General features: G+C 47.0%; 1 protein-coding gene across 1 annotated transcript in view; it reads right to left on the minus strand.

Moving 5' to 3' along the window:
- Positions 1-5608: 5608 nt before the first annotated feature.
- LMCD1 (LIM and cysteine rich domains 1) overlaps positions 5609-24018 on the minus strand; it is a 59382-nt gene continuing 40972 nt past the window's right edge. The window contains exons 4-6 of the mRNA XM_058563295.1: positions 21688-22017; positions 8062-8277; positions 5609-6282 (exon numbers count right to left, since the gene is read on the minus strand). Coding sequence (XP_058419278.1) covers positions 6124-6282; positions 8062-8277; positions 21688-22017 — 705 coding nt within the window. The 3' untranslated portion in view covers positions 5609-6123. The remainder of the gene's footprint in view (positions 6283-8061; positions 8278-21687; positions 22018-24018) is intronic.

Below are 24018 nucleotides of genomic sequence, written 5' to 3' on the forward strand. Positions count from 1 at the left end.
TCCTGGAGGAGAGAGCACGTGTGCTGAGGCTTGAAGCAGAGGTAGCAGAGGGTGGCCTTTTGGGTGGAAACAAGCGCAGGAAGCTCACTGTTTGCGAGCTCTGGCCCAAGATGTCACAGACGCCTCCTCCGCAGAGGTGGACCACACAGGCACCAGACAAACACCTTCCTACTTGGCCTGAGGCTTTGGCTGGAGCATGTTCTTCCATCCAGCTTTGGCATCAGATGGTCCCCTTCTGTCGGCCAAGGATGCCCGCCCGTCTGCTCCTGCTCCCTCTCCCTTTATCAGCTGAAGATGAACTCCACAGAGCTCTCCTGTCAACCGAAGCACAAACCATGTCCTTGTAGGGCAAAGGCTTGCAATTCTTTGCAACAATATTTCATAATTTATATATTTGATTAAAAACTGGAACCTGTGCCAGCAGCCTGCATAATCTAACATATTGGGATCATTAGCTGCTTGTGTCACTCTTCTATTTTAAAACTTTCCATATTTGAACTCATGGAAGTACATCCTTCACATTTATTAAACTTTTCCCATAAAAACAGTTTAGTTAGTCTCCATCATCTTTCACAGAATGAAAAAAAAAAGGCCACAGTAAAACCCTTTAGACATTTCCTTTAGGGAATACCATTTTATTTAGGCTTTAAAAACATTTGTCTTTTCTAGCCAGTAATTAAAAAAATATCAAGACAAATGAGATTTTTAGTGGCATGGTAATTATTTCAAGATGAGCTTTGTGACTTGGCCTCTATCCTTGCTCTTTGCTGTGGCTCCTCTGAGGCCTCTCAGGAGCCTGCGTTCCCCAATCCTGGGACAGCCTCAGTCCCTTAGATTCCTTGGGTTGGTTCTCTTCCAACTTCACGGATTGCTCCTTCTCTGTGCTTTGCTCTCGTAGTTTATCTACCCTCCCTCTCTTTAGAGACCTGAGCCAACTCCACTTTGCCCGGAAGGCTTTTTATCCCCACCTCCAGCTCTAACAGGACCTGTTTTTTTTTTTACAAAAGGTCTGTTTCATGTGATTTGGGTGTGGCTGTCTTTTCCAATCCCTTCTCCTTCTTCTCAGAGGTTTGCTGGTTGGCACACGATTGAGGCACGGCCAATCCCAGTACCCCAGTCCTCTGGGCACAGTAGTTGGTGGAGGGATAGGCACATGACCCACATTGGGCCAATCAAAGTCATTCCCAGAATGCCCCAGAAAGAGACTCTCCCTTTTCATTGTGCTCACTAGTTCCGAGGGCAAAGGTGACCCTAGCTGTTGCTGGTGGCCATGTCTGCCACCATCAGGGTGAGCCTGCCTGAAGATGAAGCCAACATGGAAGAAAACAGAGATGAGAGATGAGAGAGGAAGCAGATTTTTGACTAAAGAATTTGAACTACGGGATCCAGCTGTTCCTGAAGCTGGCATGTCTCTTGAACTTTCTGACTAGAAAGTAGATTCTAGAATGTGGATTCCTTCTAATTTTTTTTTTTTTTTTTGGTTTAACCTGGTTGAAATTGGACTTCCCTCACTTGCAACAAGAGAGGCCTGGATAATATTTCTTCTGTCTGCAAGTCCAAATCCCTTCTGTTGCTCAAGAATCAACGTGGTACTAACTCAGACCAAAGAAACACTTTATGCTGATGCCTGCAGTTTCTATTATCGTAGAATGGAGGGAATCAGACAAAAAGATCATTTTGCTTCAAACTGGTAGGATCTGACTGAATGCAAATACTGGTTGAGAAAAAGGAGCAAACATACTTCTTCCTTCAACAGCATCATCGCCAGCCTTGGCTTGTCAAAGGCAGAGACGTGTGAATGGCCAATACACATGCCATTGCAGAGTCTCATCTTTCATGTAACTTTCTCATATTTGAAGCCAAACATTTGGAGCCAAAGTCTGATAACCCAGTGAGTCAAACGCTCATGTCACTATCACTTGTGTTTCCGTGGGACAAACTTAATTAAAAATCCCAATGAACTAGGAGTGTAAAGTCTTCAGAAATGTGTAATTCACCCAAGCTGGAATGTGAAACATCTTGGGTGTTAGTCACATTGTTTTGGCGCTACAGATAACAAGATCCCACTAATGAGAAACTATATGATGAGGAAATATATTACACAATGAGGAAATGGATCACCCTGCATAAAGAATAGCGAAATAAATGGTCTCATGTAACAAGAAGCCCAGAGGTGAGTTCGCTGGCTTGATGACATAATCAAGGACCTAGGCTCTGTTTAATTCTCAGCCCCATCGTCCTCAGCTTATTGGCTTGGTGCCCTTGTCTCCTCAGGGTTCTAAGATGGCACCAGGAATTCAGCCCAACAGCACCCAGCTTAAGAAGAGTGAACTCCTTGAGAAATGGCTGATTCCAAAGCTGGGGTAAAGAAAGGACAAGATTAGCCAGGAACTCCCTGTTGAGGCAGAATGTAAAACTGTGTTTAAAGAATGATGGGGATACGTCAGAAGTACATAACAGCCAGCTTGAAAGAGCTTTCTTTGGCCAAATTTGGGACAATTTGAGCATCAAAATAAATAATGATAGCAATAGGTTATAAATAATGTAATAAAATAGAAGTCTATAACTCCAAACTGATATAAATAAATGAATAAATAAATAGGGAGAAGATAGAACTTTTCCTTAACTAATAAACATTAAAGGAATGATTGAATTAGAAAAATCAACATTTGGCAACTATCATAGTAATAATTAATTCAGTCAAGAAACATCAATGGATACTAAGAACTAGAGGGTGGAATTTTGATGAGAAAGAGGATATTAACATGGTCTCAAAGTACCTTCCCACAAAATACTGATTAAATGCAAAAGGAGAAAGAGTAACTTTACAACGGAAAAATCTAGTGTAATCAAGTGTGTTTAAAATTAATATCAACACTAATGGAACAAAGAAAAATTTTGTATTATCTGATAGGATGCAATGAAAATAGCATCACTTCCATAGCATTCCTACCAAAAATGCATAACCTGAATCTAATTATGAGAGGATATCAGACAAACCCAATTTGACGGACAAGTAAGTGGCCTCAATAAGTGGTGTTTAATCTTCTAAGATGTCAAGATCATAAATGCCAAGGAAAAAAATGAGGAACACTTCCAAATTGAAGAAGACTAAAGAGACAAGATAACTAAATGGAATGCGTAATCCTGGATTGGATTTATAAAAGACGTTATTGGGACAACTGGTGAAACTTGAACTGGGTCTGCGGATTAGACAGTAGAATGTTAATTCTTGATTTTGATGGTTGTTTTGTGGTTATATAGGAGAATATCCTTGTTTGTAGGAATTACACACGGAAATATGCAGGGGTGATGGAGCATTGTGTCAGCAACAACATCAGGTGGTTCAAGCAGAAAAGTTGTTCTTTTATAATTTTTTTGGTAAGTTTGCAATTTTATCAAAAGAAAAAGTAAGCAGGGCTATTTCTTCCAGAACATCTCTTTTCAGTGAGGAAGAAAACTTTTCTAAGCAGCTCCCCAGCGGAGAAGCCCCAGTGGTAGGGATGGAGTCACAGGCCCTTTCTCCTGCTCCAAAAGTAGCTGGGAAAGTGAGTTTATAGAGTGGGAAGTGGGCTCTTCACACAGGAAGAAGGAAGTGGGTGTGGAGAATGGCAACATGTAGAAGACAGCCAATAGTGTCTGCCTCAGTCTGAAGTTTTTATATTTGATTTAGGCCGTTTTGGAACCCAGTGCCCTTAGCAACAGTGAATCATCCAAGGGCCCTAGTCTGTTTGTTCTTTCTTGTAGTTGCTAGGCATTGTACTAAGGATTGGGAACCAAAGATAATGAGACTGTCCTCTCAAGAAGTTATGGGGGAGGCTTTCATGAACTAACAATTCTAGCACAATAGAATCAGTGCAGTGACCACTGTGAGCCAGGGGTGTCGTGAGAGCACAGAGGAGCATACAGCACTGCAGAGGGGAGGGAAGGCCAGGGAAGTCTTCCTCGAGAATGGGAGTGATGGGCGTGGCAGCTGCTTTTCTTGCAGACGTAGGGGATAAAATCACGGATGAGTTCACGTTGCAACGTTTTAAAGCGTCCATCCTTCCAACTCTATTACAGAATCCCACTCAGCTATGGCAGCCCCATGCAAGAGCCAGCAATTGAGCACAATGGGGGAACTCCAGGAAAAGGGCACAGCCTGCACAATGGCGCAGAGGTAGGGAAAGCATGGGGCACACACAGGGCCCTGCAAGCGGTACATCTGGCTTCTGACAGGGGAGCAGGCAGCAAGGTGGGTTGAGGCCAGGAAAATTAAGAAACTTGATTGGAAAGCTAAGAAGTTTCAACTTTCTTCTGTGTGTGCTGCAGGGAGCCCCTGAGTGTTCTGAAGAGGAGAGTGTATGATGAGACCTGTGTTTCTGAGCAGTTTGTCTGAGCAGTGTGTGGAGAGTTCACGGCAGGAAGACTCACTAGGAGGCTGTTGTCAGGTTATGCTTGAGGAGTACCTTGTAGGATAGATAGAATTTCAACAGATGGCTTTGGTCTTCAAGTAACCAGCACAGGATTAGCAAAAGCACAGGGGGGCTCAATTGAAGAGAATTTGCAAATGTCTAGGAGAAATAGACAAATGGAAATCTAGAGAAATAAAGGGTTCTGAGGCCAGAAAGATAATTAAGCCAAGTTTTGGAAGGATTTGAATGTCAGGGTGAGAACTTGGTTTTCAATTGAGAGACAATGGGGAGCTATGGAGGGTGGGTGAGGAGGATGACACACCCACAGCTTCTCTTTGAGAAGATGGACATGACAGGGGAACTGAGGCTGGCTGGAGAGAGGAGCTGGAAGCAGAAAGCCACTGTGGGAGGAATCGGCAATAGCTTTGGCCAAACTTGCAAAGTGCACGAATGGGGCATTGTAGATAAGAGATGATGAGAGCAAAATCTGGGTGGTGAAATTAAAGAAACTGGCACCATGGGAAGTTACAGAAATAAAGGGCATCGGCAATGGAGCTGGGAGCTCCTGGGACTCGTGTCTTTTTCACCCTTATATCCTCAGTAGAAAAAGAGATGTTTTTTCTTAGAAATTGTGGAAAGGAAACTAATTTGGGGACTGCAAATGCTCAGAGAGGCCATAAAAGAGGGAAAATCTGGCCCAAACACCTATTCTATTTGGCTCATTCAATGGTCGGTTGGTAACATATAGAAATGGAGAGATTTCTCATAAAAATCTCGTATTTCTTCAGGTCTGCCACACTGGTCACCTTGTCCCACGTGGCACCCGTTGATTGGTGCAGGTGGCCCTGTTTGGCTGTTCCCCAACACTCTACCTGGTCTCACTCCCAGGGGGCTTCACTCATTACCTGCTTGGGCTCTGAGGGCAGCTGAAGCAGGTCCCCGCTCTTTAGGCAGCTCATCAGTTCCCAGGAGGCTGCTTTTTGGTACCATGAAACACGACACGCACGTTTCCATCAGTGATTAGGGGATATCTGGAAATAGGCGATGGGCATTCTGCCCCCAGGACCTACACTCCCCAAAGAAATGTGACAAGACACAATTGATGAAGAGGCACACTAGCATCTGCAGTGCCTTCTGCCAGCACCAGCACGCAGGGTCCGGGGCTAAATGGATGCCACGATATCACTGCCGCAGCATGAATAATTACATCAGGGTGTCTGTGGACTTCATAAAACTTTTATTGATACGTTTATCATGCCAAAAAAGTTTTTTATTTAAAATTCAAATTCCACTTGAAAAGAGGCAACAAACGATCGTTGGGATCCCAGCCTGCTCCCGGAGGAGCTCCCATGTTCACAAAAAAAGCACGCACATTCTACAGCTACGTGATTTGATCACTCACAATTGCATTCTGGGAAACTCCTCTCAGAGATCCCTTGCAGGATGCCAATTGTGTCTTTAGTTGGTAGCTGGGAAACAACGACAACAAAAAAAACAAAATAACTCCATCCTAAGACTTCTCAGAACATTTCTGGCTTTGAAACTATTGACCCTCAAGGATCCACCACCACCCAACCTAGAATATATGTATATATATATTCCCACTGAAAAAAAAATCACTGTTTTTGTTGCTTGCTGGCTGTCATGTCAGAGCCTTAGGATGGTCTCGGCACACCTGGCTTTCCTTCTTGGTGGGATCCTGTGGATTCCGGCCGTGGACGGCAGCCCTTCAGGAGCGTTTGGACTTGCTGCAAGTTGGGCACAGGAGCTGACCCTTGGTGATGATGTACGCCCGGCCGCTCAGCTGCTGCTCGCAGCCCTCGCAGACAAAGTGCTTTCGGTGCCAGGCCAGGTCTTCCACGCGCTGGTAGTCCGCCGAGAATATGATCTGGGGAGAGGAGCAGAAGAAACGCACACTCAAGTTCTGTCCCTCGTGGAGACAGTGCATCGAGGATAAGGTGGAGGATGGTGGTTCATCCGCCCCATTCTTGTTTCCACCTTTAAATGCTTCAGTGGAGAAATCGGACAAAAATCTCAGGCAGTAAGTACAGTATTTGGCGAAGGTCATGCTTGCAACTTAGCTTCTTGGATGGAAAAAAAAAAAGTCCTCCGCCATAGTCAGGCTGTCCTTATCTAGCATCTGTGACGCTCTTTGGGCCAAACCCAAAGCCCAGTTGTGTTCTGAGACGGGATTACATACCCTGGTGAAGACAGCCCAACAATAGCTCAGTGGCCAATGGCAGTCTTCAAGGGTAAGAGCACACAGGGTCACTTGGGCATGGAATAAAGTGACTCTCTGGAACATATGTATGGTGAGGAACCCCTGAGGCTCAGAAAGAGCAGAATAGCACACTGGCTAAATGTGGCTTCTGCTTTTGGGATCAAACAGGAACCAGCTCTGACTTTTCACTTAAATACTTACCAGTTGCATGCCTTTGGGCAAATTGCTTAATTTCTCTATGCCTCAGTTTCCACATCTGTAGAATGGGGATAATAAATACTACCCACTCCATAGGGTTTTATGAGTGCTGCATGTGTTACTACCTATGAAGTACTTCCACCGATAAGTGACTGAGACAAAGTCAATGCTATATAATTATCATGACTTCTCTGAGCTGCACTTTTCTCAAATGTAAAACAGAGATAATGATTGTCTCTGCCTAAAGCACTGCTGTGAAATATAAATGGCACATCAACGAAAAGTATGTAGCATATTACTGACCCATTGTAAGCTCTTAATAAAGGGTAGAGTATTGTCACTGTGAGTATACTGCGGTCCTCACAAAACTGAGGTCAGGGGGCGGGCCTGCTGACAGTCCTTTTCCTTCTTAATATCGGTTGATCACAGTTATTAGGTGAGAGGATTGAAGGGCCTGAACTCCACATGGAGACCAGTTGTGGAAGGTGGAAAGAGGGAGATTTTGGCTTGATATGAAGAACATATTTCTAAACCTCATATGGTCCAAAGATGAAGATAGTGAGTTGCCTGTCACCAAAGGCATGCAGATAGTCGTTATTATTACCATCATTATTATTGTCATTATTAATATATCTTAGAGTTCCTCTAGTCTAAACCCATATAGGAGAGTTGAAGTCTTTCACAGGATCTCTAACTACTGTATGTTAATGCTAGGTTATTACGTCATATTACATGATCACAGGACTAACAGCAGCTCCCATTTATTCGTTACCGGGTCAGCCCTGTGCCAAGCATTTGCATGCCCTATCTCATATATCCTCAGAGCAACTTCACAGGGTGGGCACTGTTAACCTTCCCATTTGATAAGTGATCAAACTGAGGCCCAGGAGTTAGGTAACCAAGCGACTAATAGAAGCAGAGCCAGGTTGGAACGTGGGCAGTCTGCCTCCTGGTGCACCTCCTGTACATTCTTCTGAGCTCTTACTAAGTGCCAGGCGTTGTGCCAAGGATAAGACGTGACAGGGCCTCTGTGTCTGACCCATCCCAACAAGCCATGCTTGGGAACTAATATCGGCCCCCATTTTGCAGATGAGAAAACAGAGGCTGAGAGCATGAAGAGAGCCCTGAGCCTCAGTTTTCCTAGCTGTGGGTCACATCATCAACGAAGCCACACTCCCCTTGGCCTCTGGGTCCTCTCCCACATCAGTGGGAGTGCCCACCCCAGCGTCCAGCCCCACTGGCTCTCACCTCATCGCAGCCGGAGCACCGGGGCCGCAGGCTCTCGCAGTAATGGCGGCCACACCAGGGCGCATTGTCCTTCCAGAAGTAGATGAGGTCCACCAGCGGCTCGGAGCACTTGACGCACACAAAGCAGGCGGGATGCCACTGCTTGCTGTAGCCTGCCCTGTCCGAGTAGACCACTGGGCTGTCGGAGGAGGCCACTCCCTTGCAGAGCTCGCAGACCTGGAAGGGTGGGGGAGAACCGTGAGGTTACGGGAGTCAGGAGAGCATAGTGACACAGGTTCGGGTCCTGACTCTAGCCTCTTTGCTTCCTGGGTGACCTTGAGCAAGTTACTACGCCTCTCTGTTTCTCAGTTTTCTCATCTGCAAAGTGGGATAATAATAATGCCTACCTAAAAGGTTGTTGTGAGGAATAAAGTACTTATTTAGTACAGTGATTCACAAACTTTTTGGTCTCTGGATCCCTTATACTATTAAAAATTAAGAACCCAAAGAGTTTTTGTTCACATGGGTAATAGCTATTGATATTTACCACAAGAGAAATTAAAACTGAGAAAAAATTTAAATATTTATTAATTCATTTAAAAATAATAATAAACCGATAACATGTTAACATAAATATTTGTTATTAAAAATAACTATATTTTCCCAAACATAAAAATTTAGTGAGAAGTGTGGCACTGTTTTACGTTTTTGCAAATCTTTTTAATGACCGGCTCAGTGGAGGACCGCTGGATTCTTGTAACTGCTTTTGTTTTTCAGCTTTTGCATTATGTTGTTTTCTTTGAAATATCTGAAGAAAATCTGGCCTCACACTGATAGGAAGGTGGAAAAGGAAGGGAGGAGTGTTTTAACAGCCTTTCCAGATAACAGTGGCTCTTCTTTGATGCTACATCAAAATTTGACAAGTGGTAGTTTCTCAAAAGTTAGTTAATGTGGAATCTGAAACCATATCAATCATCCTTTCATCCTTTTTACATTAAAACCATTGTCCACCTTGCACTTTGAATTAAGTTTTGTCCATGCATGATTATTTTGTAATAAAATTTAAATTTTAGAACAGTTTTAGATTTGCAGAAAAATTGTGACGATAGTCAGAGTTCCCATATACCCCACACCCAGTTTCCTCTCTTCTTAACAACTTACATTAATATGGTGTATTTGTAACAATTAATCAACAATGTTGATATGTTATGATTAACTAACGTCCAAACTTTATTCAGATGTTCAGAGATTTTACCCAACGTCCTTTTCTGTCCCAGGACCCCACCCAGGACACCACTTTACATTTAGGTGTCATGTCTCCTTAGGCTCCTCTTGGCTGTGACAGTTTCTCACGCTTTCCTTGTGTTTGATGACCTTGACAGTTTTGAGGAGGACTGGTCAGGTATTTTGTAGAATATCCCTCAATTGGGATTTGTCTGACATTATTGCGATTACATTGGGAGGAAAACCACAGAGGTAAACTGTCATTCTCATCACATCCTATCCAAGGTGGATACTCAATCCATAAAATCTTTTGAGTCATTTTGGAGTTATCTCCTGCTCCTCAGAACTCTGCTAATGATGACAGTGATGACAAAGACGATGGCTGTCATCCCCTTAGGGCAGGTGTCCATCCAGCACTGTGCTCAGGACTCTACACTCGTTACTGACACCCCTTACGGAAACCCTAAAGAGCTATTTTCCCTCCTGGAGTGCTCTCCCTTTGGGGAAATCATTATTTCCCCCGAGACATGGAAAAACTGAGGTTCAGAGAGATCTAGTGATTGCTCAGTCACACACAGCTGATAGGAGGCAAAGGTAAGCCAAGCCTGACCCCAAAGCCAAGGTCCTTTCTACTGCACCCTGTGGCCCTTCAATCAGGTGTCAGCAAACTAGGGCTGTGGCCAAACCCGGCTGCTGCCTTTGTTGAAGACCCAGAAGCTAAGAATGGATTTTACATTTGAACTCCAATTAAGTGGAACGTTTTCTCCCAAAAAAGAATTCCATTTTTCTCATTAGTAGACCTGTTATAGTAGTGTTATGGACTGAACTGTCACCCCTGTCCCCTAATTTATATGTTGAAGCCCTAATCCCCAATGTGACTGTATTTGGAAATAGGGCCTTTAAGGAGGTCATTAACATTAAAGGAGATCATAGGGTGGGGCCCTAATCCAATAGGACTGGTGTCCTTATAAGAAGAAGAGAGACTAAAGATCTCTCACTCGTGCTCCCTCCCTGCCTCCCTCCCCCCCCCCCGTGTGTGTGCACAGAGGAAAGGCCATGCGAGGGCACAGTGAGAAGGGTGTCTGCAAGCCAGGAAGAGAGGCTTCACCAGAAACCAAGCCTGCCCGAACCCTGATCTTGGACTTCCAGCCTCCAGAACTGTGAGGAAAGAAATTTCTGTTGTTGAAGCCCCCTAGTCCACGGTATTGTTATGGCAGCCTGAGCTGAGTAACACAACTTCCATTACAAAAACCTGTGGTTAATTATATTATTTTATTTTGAATTTCTAAAATAAAAAAATTTGTGGAAATTTGTTTTCTCGCTTGTGACATAAAGTGCCTGCATGATATTACCAATTTTGGCCCTTGGCCCACAGTACTGAAAATATTTACCACCTGGCCCTCTACAGAAAATGTTTGCCAACCCTGGCTTTAGATGAGAACTATCTTACTGAGCACCAATTACATGTCAGCCAAAACACAAATATTTATTAGTTTGCCATGTAAAGATGAGTAGGCATATGTTAAGGGCCTAAACACTTAGCATTCTTAATTGATATACTGTAATTACGTATTTAGTATATGAAGAGGAAATAAAAATTAAAATGATGAAAATTGGGGAAAGAAAACCAAATGACAAAGAATGTCCATGTACTGATGGTGGTCCCTAAGCACAGCAGTTGTTCAATGAATGTCTAGGTAAGGAGTGTGTTTGGTTAATTGATCCTGACTGCCTGACGATGTTCCTTAGAACATGCTAGATGTGTGGTTTCAGTGACGCCCACAGGATGAATGGTGTGAGTCCTTCATCAAAATGAAAACCCTGTTCCTCTGCACATGACTGAGTCCCAGCTCGCCTGGAACTCATCAGAGGGTCTAAACCCAAAATAAGTGATGAATCGCGTTCATTTGTTTTCACCATCTCTTTAGCAAAGCCGGGAAGTGCAAACTCTTTGGCAAAGGCTTTGTGAGTACCAAGCGAGTTTTCTGTCTGTCTCCTTTCTCAATTTCACAGAATGAAATTTCCAGCCCTTTTCCTCCCACACGGAAGGGCCTTACTGTCGATCCACCACGCCTAGTCGGGCATCACCATGACACACCAGTGGGGCTCCCAACTCCAAATTTCCAGATGGTGCTTCACATGGAAGCGGGGAGAGAGGGAGCGATAGCAATGCACCGGGATGTGTCTGGGGAGCATCAGCGGGCACCCGTGACCCACAGAAGGAAAGAGAGGGCTGCGAGGTCAGAAAGCCAGTTCAGGGGTGATTGTGGGTGGCTTTGCACCCAGGTTATAGCCTGGCACTTCACTCTGGAGGTGACAGGGAGTGAGAACTGGTTCTCGAGGCCAGGAGTGCTGTGTTCCAGTTTGCCCTGTAGGGAGATAAAGCTGGCGGCAGCTTGGAGGAAGGAAGAGAGATTCATGCTCACAGAGCTGGGTCCCAACCTTCCCGCCATCTGAAAGCGCTCTGCCCAGCGCCTCTCGGAGGAGTGTCTCTTCTCTCATTTCTCCCCAGCATCCCTGGCTCCTGGCCTTGTTACGCCCGGGAGCCAGCCCTTTCTAAGCAAACAGGGTCACTGCCATTTCATGAAAACATGATGTCCGGGTAATGACCCCTGTCAATATATATCAGGAACCAATTTCCTCTTCTGGCCTCTGAGCTATTTTCAGTGCCCCTGTCCCTGTCATCTCAAAGGATGAGAAATCTGACCGTGTCTTGGCTCTGTCAGCCTGGTGACCCCTCAGCCACCAGGGACAGGCTGGCAACCAAGAGTCAAAATGCCCAGCCTGCTTGGGTCCTATGATCTTGGCCCTGCCTTTCTCTGCACAAACTTGTTTTCCTACCACAATCTTTGGTACTGAGGTTTACAATGTCTAAATTGCAGTGATTGGTTGAGAAGGGGGGCTACCTGTGTGACCTTGGGCAAGTTACCTAACCTCTCTGTGCCTTAGCTTTTTCACCTGTCAAAGGGGGATACTAATAATGATACTAATAATAACAACATCACAGGTTTTTTGGAGGGATTAAATGGGATAATAGAATTAATGGCCTTTCTAGGGGCTCAATAATGATAGCTGAAATCTCCTGTTATTCCTACCTCCACCTTTCCTTTAAGATGAGAAACCTGAGGCTCAGAGGGGTTAAGTCACTTTCTCAAGATGACAAAGACATATTGAAGGCAGGATTTGCTTTTGGTTGGGAGGCCTGGGATTCCTTTCTGTAACACCCCAAGCTTGGTGGGCCTGCTCCCCTCTCTCCAACCCCACCCCCTCTAAGACAGTGGTTCTCAGACTCAAGCCTACCCCAGCATCCTCTGGAGGGCTTGTTAGCACAGACTGCTGTGCACAACCCCCCACCCCGGACCCCACCCCAGTGTCTGATTCAGTAGGTCTGGGATGAGGCACAGGAATTTGCAAGTTCCCAGGGGATGCTGGCGTGGTCAGGGGACCACATTTTGAAAACCACTGTCATAGAGTGTTTAAAAATGACCTTATATATAAGCTCAGCAAAAATGACCTCACCAGTTCAGTTCAGTTACAGCCAAAGCCAATTTGAATTCCTGGGATGCTTAAATTCTAGACTATTTTTAAGAAAGCCCAATGTGGTCATTCTCAGGCTCCTTCCCCTGGGAAGGAGACAGTGTGATCAAGGAGAAGTCCTTCGGGACTGTGTTAAAAGGCAGAAAGAACATTTATCATTAGCACATCCGTTGGTTCTTATTAATACTCCCAACTATCTAAAATCACAGCTTGCTCGGGAGAATGTTTCCAACGCTTGCCATATAACCTAGTTTGCAGACTATCTTCCCCCTGTGGATGTGTGGTACTAACCTTTCACAGGCAGAACTCATGTGACATTTCTCCCTGTGCCAGTGAAGTTTTGCCCTGCCCCTGTTCAAATGCAGAGATTCTTAATTAAAAGGGTCTCAACGAAAGAGTTTGAATATTCTGTACTCCAGGCCTTTGTAATCTGTAAACATCTGCTTTGAGAAAGTCGAGGAACATTTTCGATTCAGCTGCCTCAAAAGCTGAGACCCTGCAGGGTTGGGATTTCCTCAGTCATGACGTGCGTAAATGTTGTTGGCAAATTCTTGGACCCTCCTCCAACCAGTGGAGCGTCTTATTCCCTTCTCTTGAATGTGGTCCCGCCTTAGTGACTCACTTCCATGGAACACAGTGCGGTGGACGGATGCTGCAGATTCTCGAGGTAGGTCTTAAAAGGCAACACAGCTTCCACTGGGCTCTCTCAGCACACATACCTTGGGACACCTGGGAGTCCTGAGGCCTCCATGTGGAGATGATGCACAGAGATAGAAGAAGAGGCCCAAGGAGCCCCTCGGGGTCCAGCCCCAGCTGTTAGTGTCTTTCCAGCATCAAGGCCAAACGTGTGAGTGAAGGAACTGCAGAAGATTCCAGCCCCCAGCCTGCCAGCTTCTCCAAATGATGCCACATGGACATGGGCAGAGACAAGCTCTCCCCACTGAGGCCTGCCCAGATTGCCAATTTGTGGGCAAAGCAGATGTTATTGTTTTAGGCTGCTGCATCTTGGGGTGGTCTGATATGCCGCATTAGGTAATGGGAACATCGCACGTGGGCACGCAGAATTATTATGACTTCTGAAATGGAAGTAACCAAGACACCAAGTGTTTTAGGCAACAGCAGATGAAGGACAGGGGACAAGGATGACAGGGCCAAAAAACTGTCTCTAAGGATGGAGCCGTGTTGGCCTTCAGAGAGGGATCAGCAGATAACGGAGAACCTTCTAAACCAGCAATAATCTCTCCACTGGAGTTGCCAGGAGTTCTGTCCCAATCATGCTGTTCTCTTCTGGAAGGCTCTTATCCAAAGGCCTACCTAGTCTAAACCCAGAGAGCCTTATGAAAATCTCACTATTACAATACAGTAAATATTAACACAAGGGCCTTGAATTCAGGCACTGGGTTCGTTCCAACACAAATACTCAACAATTTATTTATAAACAGCATCTCCCCATTTCCTCTTATGGTGATTATTCACCATTTTTGCTTTACAGCCTCATGTATCCCAGAGTTTTTTTTTCTTTTCTTTTCTTTTCTGGCCCAGTGTCACTTCTGGCATCCTTGGCTTCTTGTGTCCTGTGCCCCCACATTGTCATCTTCCTAAGGCTCCTTACGATGCAGATGGTTAGGGTCATGGGCTTTGGGATGAGGTCTGTACCACAGTTTCATCACTGGTGAGCCCTTGGACAAGTCCGCCACCTCTCTGAGCCTCAGTTTTCTCATCTGAAACATGTGGCAGGCCCTGACTCATCGAAGATACTTTACACACGGTGGTCACTGTTGTTGGCCAGCCTTTGCCTCACATGTCTTCTGGGGACAGGTAATCGAATATGGGGCTCTCTGGCAAGCAAGGTAAAATATTAGGTATTTCTATTTTTTTTTTTTAGGAAGCCTGGCCCTGAGCTAACACCTGTTGCCAATCTTCCTCTTCCCGCCCCCCCGAAAGCCCCAGGACATAGCTGTATATGCTAGTTGTAGACAGGCATTTCTAATTGAACCTCCCTCACTGGTTGTCTGGCAAAGGGGGAAGATGAAGCCAGGAAGCTTCATAAATGCCACTCTTGTAAGAGAGAACATCAGCCTGCGGTGTTCTCGAAGCCAGCTTTGACTAGCGTGTGGCAAGGCCTAGCTTCTTGCAGAAGGATGTCGCTGAGTAGGGAAAAGCCTTATTTATATGTGGTTATCACTGTTGTAACAGCCTCGCATGGTGCCTGTGGCATGGGGGCTCTGGTCACGGGAGCTTCTCTTATTTGGAGTCTGTGTGGGGCTGGGGGTGAGGCAGGCCTGAATTCCAGGTCTGGCTTACCCACTCAGCAGCTAATGACCAGACAATGTCCTCAACTCTGTGCTTGCTTAATGTTTTGGTCTGTGATCCAGAGCAGAAAATACATTTTATGGCCTGATCCAGTACCCAAACACACATGTTCTCACACATACAACCCTGAGACAACAGTCTCCCAGAAAAATATTTACCACCCCTGAAGTACTCTTTTTTTTATTGTTTTTTTTTTTAAAGTTCTGGTTGTTATTGATTAAATCGATTTACTATGCACTGGTAGTTGTGACCTGAAGTTTGAAAACACTATTTAACTTTGCTAAGAACTTCTCTTAATGTCCTAGTTTATAAAAAGGGGAATAATATACCTGGTGGGATAATTCTTAGGATTAAATAGAATAGCAATGGGGACCCTGTGGCACAGTGCCTGGCACAACCTAGGCGGTCACTGATTGGCAGATGACAACATTGCTACCACCACCATCATCCATTAGCCTATAATAGCAAAGTAAAATTGGAGAAAACCTAAATAATGCATGAAAAGCTAAAACTGTTTTACAGCTCTTCTAGCTCTGGGGTCAGCAAACTACACCCATGGGCCAGGTCCAGCCCACTGCCTGTGTATGCAAATAAAGTTTTATTGGAACACAGCCATGGTCATCTGTTTAGATACTATGTACGGCTGCATTCCTGCCTCCAGGACAGAGGCGAGTAGTTGTGACAGAGACAGTACGTCTTGCAAAGCCTAAAATAGTCACTATCTTCCTTTTACAGAAAAGGTTTGCCAACCCCTGTTTTAGTCAATGGAATATTATGCAGCCCACTCCAGAAAAAAAAAAAAAAACAAAAACAGGATGCTTGTGAAGCTTATGTGGCAACATGGAAAAGCATTTATAGCATAAAAAGTGGGGACAAAGGGAATTTTCTATGGAAAAAAAGTACCTCCTTTAATGTCACTAAAATATCTCCACCGTAAAGAAGGAGGAAAGCAGAGGTTGAGAAGCCTGGTAACCATGGAGATTTTTTGGGGCTGCTTCTCTGGGCCTCTTACCCTCCTGTCCTTCAGCTCAGATGGGCACAAGGCATGGGGGTGGGGTGGTGGTTTTGAATGCCCAGAGCGGGGCTGGCAGGAAAGCCAGCCTGCCGAGCCCACAAGCCAAACATCTGCTTGGACAAAGATCTGGAAGTCCTTTGCCCACAAATATGTCCCTTGTTGGGGCTGGAGTCGGCTGCAGTGCCAGCTGCTGTAAATTTCCATCTGAGAGGCAGACCTTGGTGGAGGATGGGGACCCAGACCTCCTCTGTGCATTCTTGTGGGGAGAGGGGGGCAGGGGATCCACACGGTAATTTGGGACAAAATTAACAAATCTTTAAGACTTCAAGGAATGTCTTGACTTCTCTCAATCTATTCTTCTAGTCACTCTGTTTGGTGCCATGGCTTGGCCTGAAATAGGGGGTGGTATGGGGAAGGGGCGGGGTGGGGGGAACTCCTGGCAGGAGTGATAAATACTAAAGGGTGGAGACTATATTAAACGTTATGTTCTGGCTTTCTCTCCCCTTTCTTCAGTTATAAGCTAGGGGTGTAGGGAAGGGCGGAAATGCCTGGGCAAAATACCCAGGAAATCTGTAGATTTGATTTCTGAGAAAATATCCAGTAAGCTCTCTGAATGCAGGGAAATGGTTTGGTGGAGCTGTTAGCAATCAGAGCATTAAGGTTACTGCCGGCACAGTGCAGGCGCCCACAGGTTCCACCCAGGTGGGCGAGGTGGGGAGCGGAGGGCCTGGAAAGTGGATGGGAGGTTCACCATTCTGTGTGAAACGGTCCAGGTGTCGGAGTCGGCAGCTCCCTGGCCGTGGAACCCTTTGAAGCTCCCAAGACTGCCGAGAATCCACGGTGGGTGGGATTGGGGTGGGGTAGGGAAGTCCTTCCTTTGCTTTTGGCACGCAGACCAAAGGCCCCCAAATTCTTCACCGGGCTGGGCTGTGAGTTACTCCCAACACCACCGCTCGCCCCAGCAAACAGAAATCCACACGCACCTGAGTTGTACCCGCTCTGCCAGGGCCCCACCCCAGGACTGCTCAGACTGCACACGACTGTGATGCAGAAGGACCTGGGATGGAATTCCGGCCCCCCTCTCATCAGCAAGCCGGTTAACCTCTTTGTGCCTCAGGTTCCACATCTGTGAAATGGGTATAACAACCCAACCTCTCTTGCTTGAGGATTCAAAGAGATGAATGAGCCTGCTATGTAGTAACAGTTCCCTCCCCTTCTTCCCTGTTCTCAGCTTGTCCCCCCCACCCCCCACCACACACACACCCACACCCACACCCACACACACACACACACACACACACAGTGGGGCAAGTGTGAGAGAGAGAGGAGGAAACCCTTTGGTGTGGGGATTGACCACACTGATTTAAAGGGCATGCTTTGGAGTGACAGTGGGTGAGCTAGCATCTGGGATTTCTCTGCCCTGGTGTTTCCTCATGAAGAGGGATTACTCTGCAGGCATTTCCCATGGCATCTGCCTCTCCTAACCTCGGTGTAATAATGACACCTTCAGAGGACTGCTCTAAGGTAGGTGTGGGTTCATGTCTCACGTGCCACGCTAATTTTAGGTTGTCCCGTCCTGTCAGTGGGGCCCATCTGAGGGCCTGGAGCTTGAAAGCTGGGGGTGGGGTGCAGATCTTCGAACTTGACTCAGATCCGAGTGACTGGACAGCCCCGGCCACAAGGACGGGTCGGGCTCAGATGGCACTGTTTCCCGCAATCTGGCTGCCCTGCCATTATCTGGTTTCACTCAAAACTCAGCCCATGGGTGGGACCTCCACACAGGCAATTTGGAAAAGGCTTTTGGCAATCGTGTTCCTCTGGTCTGGAAGAATAACCCTTTCCTCTGAGGACAGTGTCGTGGAGGGCCTGTGGGGGAGGACTCAGCAGCCTGACCCTGCTCTCTGAGAAAGGATCGCGGTAACAGGCTGACAGCAGCGCAATGGAGCCAAGTGAGCTCAGTAGGAGAACTGTCCTACAGCGTACGCTGAGCGCAGCATAGAGACAAGTGGGAGCTCATGAACCCAGATTGCTGAATGCAGAGTGGTCAGGTACAGGGCTGGCTAGGGTGGGGCAGAAAGCAGCGCGTTAGAGCCTGTGCCTGCTTCCAGAACTCCCATGGACAGTTCAAAGAATGTGCGAGTCCCGTGCAGTGTTCTCAAAGCTGGACTCCCTAAGCCAGGAGGCCAAATAAATCTAGATAGTGCCCGTGTTATCGTCTCTTGGACCCTCACCATAGACCATTTTTGGTCTATGATTCATTTTGCTGAGCTTATATGTGAAATAATTTTTAACACTCTTTAGCTGTGGCTCTCAAAGTGTGGCCCCCAGACCAGCGTCAGCATCAACCTGTGACTCACGAGAAATGCAGATTCCCAGGCCCCACCCGTACACCACTAAGTAGGGAGCTCTGGGTTGGGACCCAGCCCTCCGGAGTTGGACCAGCCTTCAAAGTGATTTTAGTTTGAAAATCACTGCCTTATCTCCTACTAAATGCTCAGAGAAGTCAGGTCAGAAAGAAACCACTTGGTTTTGTTCACTGTAATGTCTCCCAAACTGCCATGGCCCAATGACCCTTTTATGGCATAGAATCGGTTAGCTTTCTGAGGAATAAGCTTTGGGGAGAGGAAAGAACATAGACTTGGGGTCTGACAGAGGTTAGTTCAAATCCCACAGCCTTTCTTCACGTCGTTGTGTGGCTGGGAGCTTTAAATTGGACGCTCTTGTGCTTAGCTCTATCCTGGTTCAGAGAAAGCCCTAAATTGTAGCTGCTAACAACAGTCATAATGATCACTGTTTGGATGACAAACAGCGATGTTACCAGTATAGTTCCTGTACAATATGTTTCACATGTCCCTCTTTTTGCCTCCATTTTTTTTTCCCCAGAAATCTCCATTTGGATTTGGGGTGTCAGGCTGAGTCCCACATCTCCTCCCCATATCTGGGTTCTCCAGTTGCACGCCCTGACCACTTCTGGCAAAGTTCATTGTCCTCACCAGGGGAGCAAACATCAGGCTTCGTGCCTGCTGCTTGGCGCCGGTCACTGTCCTACGCTGCCCTTTTACGAGAAAAAAGAGGAGCACAGCGCACAGGGTGGCCGGCACCCATGCCCACTTAACGTGGCTCCTCACGGGGGTAAGCAGTTCAGGGAGTGTGGCCCACGTCCACACCTCACGGCGGGGCTGCTGGGGGCAGGCGGTCTGTGGCCTGGTGGGCTAGCCAGCTATCTTGACAGGATTTGCTCCCTGGCTTCAAGGAGATAACGGGGAGTTAAACAAGAACACCAGGCTTCTTTCTGCCTGGAACAGATAACAAGCAGGGTTTTCTAACTCAGCATCACGCAGAAAGAGCATCGGATCCAGGTTCTGCCCCTTAGAAACTGTGGGGCCTCGGAAAAGTCACCTGTTCTCTCTGAATCTCTGATTCCTCATGTGTAAAATGGGGCTGGTGAAGTTCACCGCCCCAGGCACTGCGTGAATGAAACAAAGACCCTGAAAGAGGAAGCATGGCATTTGGCACAGAGCAGGTGCTGACCTGGGATCTCACCATCCTCCTAGGCAAATGGCTATCCAAACTGTCCCCATCTTTCAAGGCTCAGTTTAGTTTGAACATTCATTCATTCATGGATCACATACTTATTGAGCACCTAGTATCTGTATTGATGACACCTGCTGCAGATACAGAGTTGAACATGACAAGACCTCAGCATCTAGGGGGGGAACAGACATTAATCCACTAATTACATCATTAGTTATTGAATTAAGATTGGGGTTAGGGTAGGAAGCAGAAGTGTGTCTTCTCCCACCAGCCCAGGCCAACCAATACTGTCTTCCTTTGGATTCTTCTTTTCTGACTAGAATTTGCCATTTACTGTCTGGTCTTGTTTAAATGCTTCCAAAGTGTCAGAACTATTTCCCAAAGTTGAGTGTAGCAAGGACCTGGGATCTCGGCTGCCTTTGCCCCACTTCCACCCTGAAAAAATATGTGGGGCTGAGTCAAGGATAAAACACGTTCTTAGATCAGCACATCTCTTTTGGGAATGGCAATTGGAAATGGCACGAGGACTTAAAGAGGTCTTCCTCCAACTTGGAATTACGTGGTGCTTATTCTTTAAGGACAGGCAGCTATTTCAGCGTGGACAGAGGTGGGGGTGGGGAGGAGACTAGTTTATAAAACATGGCAACTGGATCTAACATTTTTTAAGACCCTAGGACATGTACTCTTCCTGAGAAATGGATCATTTCAACATCATCACCGGATTGGTGGTAGAGAAAATAAGTTTTGTTCCTTCGTCTCAGTTCTCAGATGAAACAGTGTTAGGCCATAGCTCATTGGATGGCCATCCCAAGTGAACATGCCAACGAGATGGGAGTTAGAGATGCAGGAGGCAAGTTTTGGGTAACAAGTTTGAGTCGCTGCAGAGAAGACAGCACCCGGCCCTCTCTGGATGTAGGGGCAGTGTTGTTGGGGCTGGCATTTCCCTGGGATGTCTGGCTCACACGGGTGACTGCCAGCCTCTTCCTAGCAAGACAGGTAATTTGCTTTAGGACCTCATGTATTGAGACCTTGATTTCCAAATGTCAAATAGAAGCAATTGAGACCATGTGGCTGCTGGGGAGGGGTGGGGGATGGGGGTTGAGGGAGCAAAAGATAGAAGGGGGGCTGGGAGCCACAAAACTTAACAAACATCAGCCCCACGTGGCCCCGGTCTCAGGCTAGTCCTCTCACCTCCTGTGGTGCAGAGTAGGACAAACCAGTCCAGGAGGCCTTCACCTCCCAGGCCCCGGTTCCTCCTCTGTGTTCTCTCAGCCTCCAGTGGCTCACACCTCACAGCACATCTTCCACGCTCCTACTAGAGGAAACTTTCGGAAGCACAGCTCAGATCTCCCGATACCTCCCACGGATAGCCTACCGTGGCTCCCCATGGCCCTCAGAGTAAAGTCCTAAGTCCATGGCACTCTCCAACATGGGGACAATGTCCTCTGCTTGTTTGACTTGCTGGGGCTTCGCAGACAGTACAGGCTAATCAACACTTGAGTGATGGACGGATGGGTGGCACGACTCTTCAGGAAGCTGCCCTGCTTACCTCGCCAGCCTCGTGTCCCCCTCCCCCGTGCTCACCACACTTTCAGTCACATGGGACTTTGCAATCCTCTGACTCCGCTGTGCACTCTTGAACTTGGGGCTTTTTTTGCATGTGCTCTCCTCTTTAAGGCGGCACAGGTCTTTCCTGCAAAGCCTGAAGACCTGGCAGACCCCAGTTATTCTTCGGAAGCCAGCTTGGGCCTCAGCTCCTCTCCAAGCCTACCCTCAGCCCCAGGCAAGCTCAGATGCCCTTTCTCTAAGCTGCAACAGTTTGGTTGTCTGTGACCTCCACTGGATGATGAGCCTCGCGAGGGCTGTGACCTATTTTCCGTGGACAGTACCTGGCACAGAGTAAATGAGCACCAAATAGCTGCTGGAGGCATGAATGCATGAATGCATGCATGAACGGGGCCCTGACCGGGCAGCCTTGGGCCTGGGCGGTTTCAGCCAGACCCCGAGGCATGATAGGGACTTACGTATTCTTTGGATGGGTCTGCGATGCTGCCGTTGGTGGTGGGGGCAGCGGTCTCTGCGCCCTCTGGCTTTTCCTGCTGCTTCCCCTCCTCCTTGGGCAGGCCGCCCTGCCCAGGGAGGGCCACTTCTCCCACGCCGAGGGCCTCACTCTTATATTGCTTGACAAATTCCTCCATCAGTTTCAACTCATTCTCCAAAAGTCCGCGGCAGCGCGAGGGGTCCTGGTCGTAGATGGGGAGCTGGCGCATGAGCTGGCGGCGGCGGTAATGGGCGCCCTCGGTGCCTGTCACTGGCTGCTTCTCCTTCGGGATGAGATCCATGTACTGCAGCCCCTAGAAGGGAGGAGATAAACTGACTGTGATTCTTAAGCACCCAAGCAGAGATCTGAGAATTGGTGAGATCTGGAATTGGTGAACAATTTCCTGCTTCTTTAGGTTTTTGCAGAACCTAAGGATTCTCAAGGAAGAAATGTTGAGAATTTTGGTAACACCCAAAAGAGGCCTAAGTAAGCTTTCACTCTCCCTAAGTTGTGGTCACAGATTCATGTTCTTGATGAGAAGGGTGTAATTTAAGTAGATGTTCATTTTAGACTTGCTGGCTTTGCAACACGGATTTTGTTTCCTTCAAAACTGAGTATTTTTACTGCATCTACCTCATGGCAATGCTCCTAATTAAAAAAAAAAGTCAATCTAGTTTAAAATTGCTTTTCTTAGAAAAGTATAATTAAATCATTATGGGCAGAAAGTATTTCACGGTTTATTAATTTAAAAATATGCCAAGGCAGCTTCTAATAGAATCGACAAGGTCTCAAGTCAATAACATTTCCACATCGATATGACTAGTAACCATCTGAATATTAATATGTCCATAGATAACTGTTCAATTTGGCCTTTGTTTTTTTTTTTTAAATGAACAGAAATCTTATGTTTGGGTGAGTCCCAGGGACGGGGAGATTAGGGGGAGAAAAAGGTCACGGCCACACAGCATGAGAAACTGAGAATGGCAAATGGTTTATCCTGACGACCGTTCTCCATTCTGTGCCTGACCTTGGCCACGACCCTGACACCCCTCTAGGTTGCCAGATTCCAGCTGCCTGGATGGCTGCTGCCAATTTACCCTCTTGGAACCTGCCCGCCCCATATTGCACTGCTTAGGGTTGGACTTGTTTTGAAATTGTGTTAATCAACATGGAAATTCATGCTGCAATTCATAATGAACACTCCCAATTGTTGCCTGATTTTAGGGAGCAGGGGTGAGAAACCGGAGGGGTACTGTAGTCCAGAGCCTGGTATTTGCTGAGTTTCACAATAAATGAATTCTGGTTAAGAGCCCTTTTAGAAAAGGAAGACACAGGCGACCTTGGTTCCTATGGGACTTAAAGTGAAGGGTAGCTGTGGATGCCCCCTTAGTGGCTCTGCCCTGGATCCCAGGGACACCTTCTAGCACGGTGGGATCACAGCACACCCTGTTAATCCATGTTCTCTGCACGGTCCCTAATACTTTTCAAGGTGCTTTCCCAGATACAGGAGATGGCCTGGGAGGTGGACTGAGTCCTGGGGTGTCAGGAAATTTGAGTTTCTAGCTCCAGCCCTGCTGCTGCTCTCTGTGCTTTAGACTGAGAAGGCCTCTGGGCCTCAGTTTCCTCATCTGCAAAGTTCAGGGTAGGCTGCATGGTCATTAGGGTCTTGACTTTTGTGAGATGTCTGTGGTGACCTCACTTGATCCTCATCACAACTAAGAGAGAGATGAGCAGTAGCGTTTCCTGAGTCTACAGCCCAGGAAAGAGGCCAAGGATGCGATGGGTTCCGGTTGGCCAAAGAGGCCAAGATCTGTCACCCAACACTTGGAAGAATAAGAATTCCTAAGCAGCCACATAGCTGACTCCACATCTGGGAAGGGCTCATCCTTGACTTTGTCTTGGGAAGACCAGGCGACTGCAGTTCTTCTCTTGATCGGTAGGAAATCGCAGCTGGCTTCCAACATGAACATGCTAGACAGGTGGGTCTGAAGAATCGAGTCTTGAACTTGATGGTGCGTGAGAATCACCTGGCGACCTTATGAAAGAAAGAGCCTCCTGGGCCCGCCCCAGACTCTGATTTAGAAGTCTGAAAGGGCCTAGAGGTGAGCACTTTTACAGATCCTCCATGTGAGTCTGAAGCAGGACAGCCGAGGGTTGGGGCCTCTCTGGGGACAGTGGGTGGGGGAGGGATGTGACTATCCGAGGATAAGGGATACAGCAGCCCAACAGCCAACAGGCTGGGGCAGGGCACAGGGCCCTAAGGAGATGGGTTAGGGGACAGCTGTGGGGGCAAATACCCACCCCAGCCCTTCTT

The sequence above is a fragment of the Diceros bicornis genome, chromosome 2 (genome assembly GCF_020826845.1).
Source record: "Diceros bicornis minor isolate mBicDic1 chromosome 2, mDicBic1.mat.cur, whole genome shotgun sequence".
Classification (NCBI taxonomy): domain Eukaryota; kingdom Metazoa; phylum Chordata; class Mammalia; order Perissodactyla; family Rhinocerotidae; genus Diceros; species Diceros bicornis.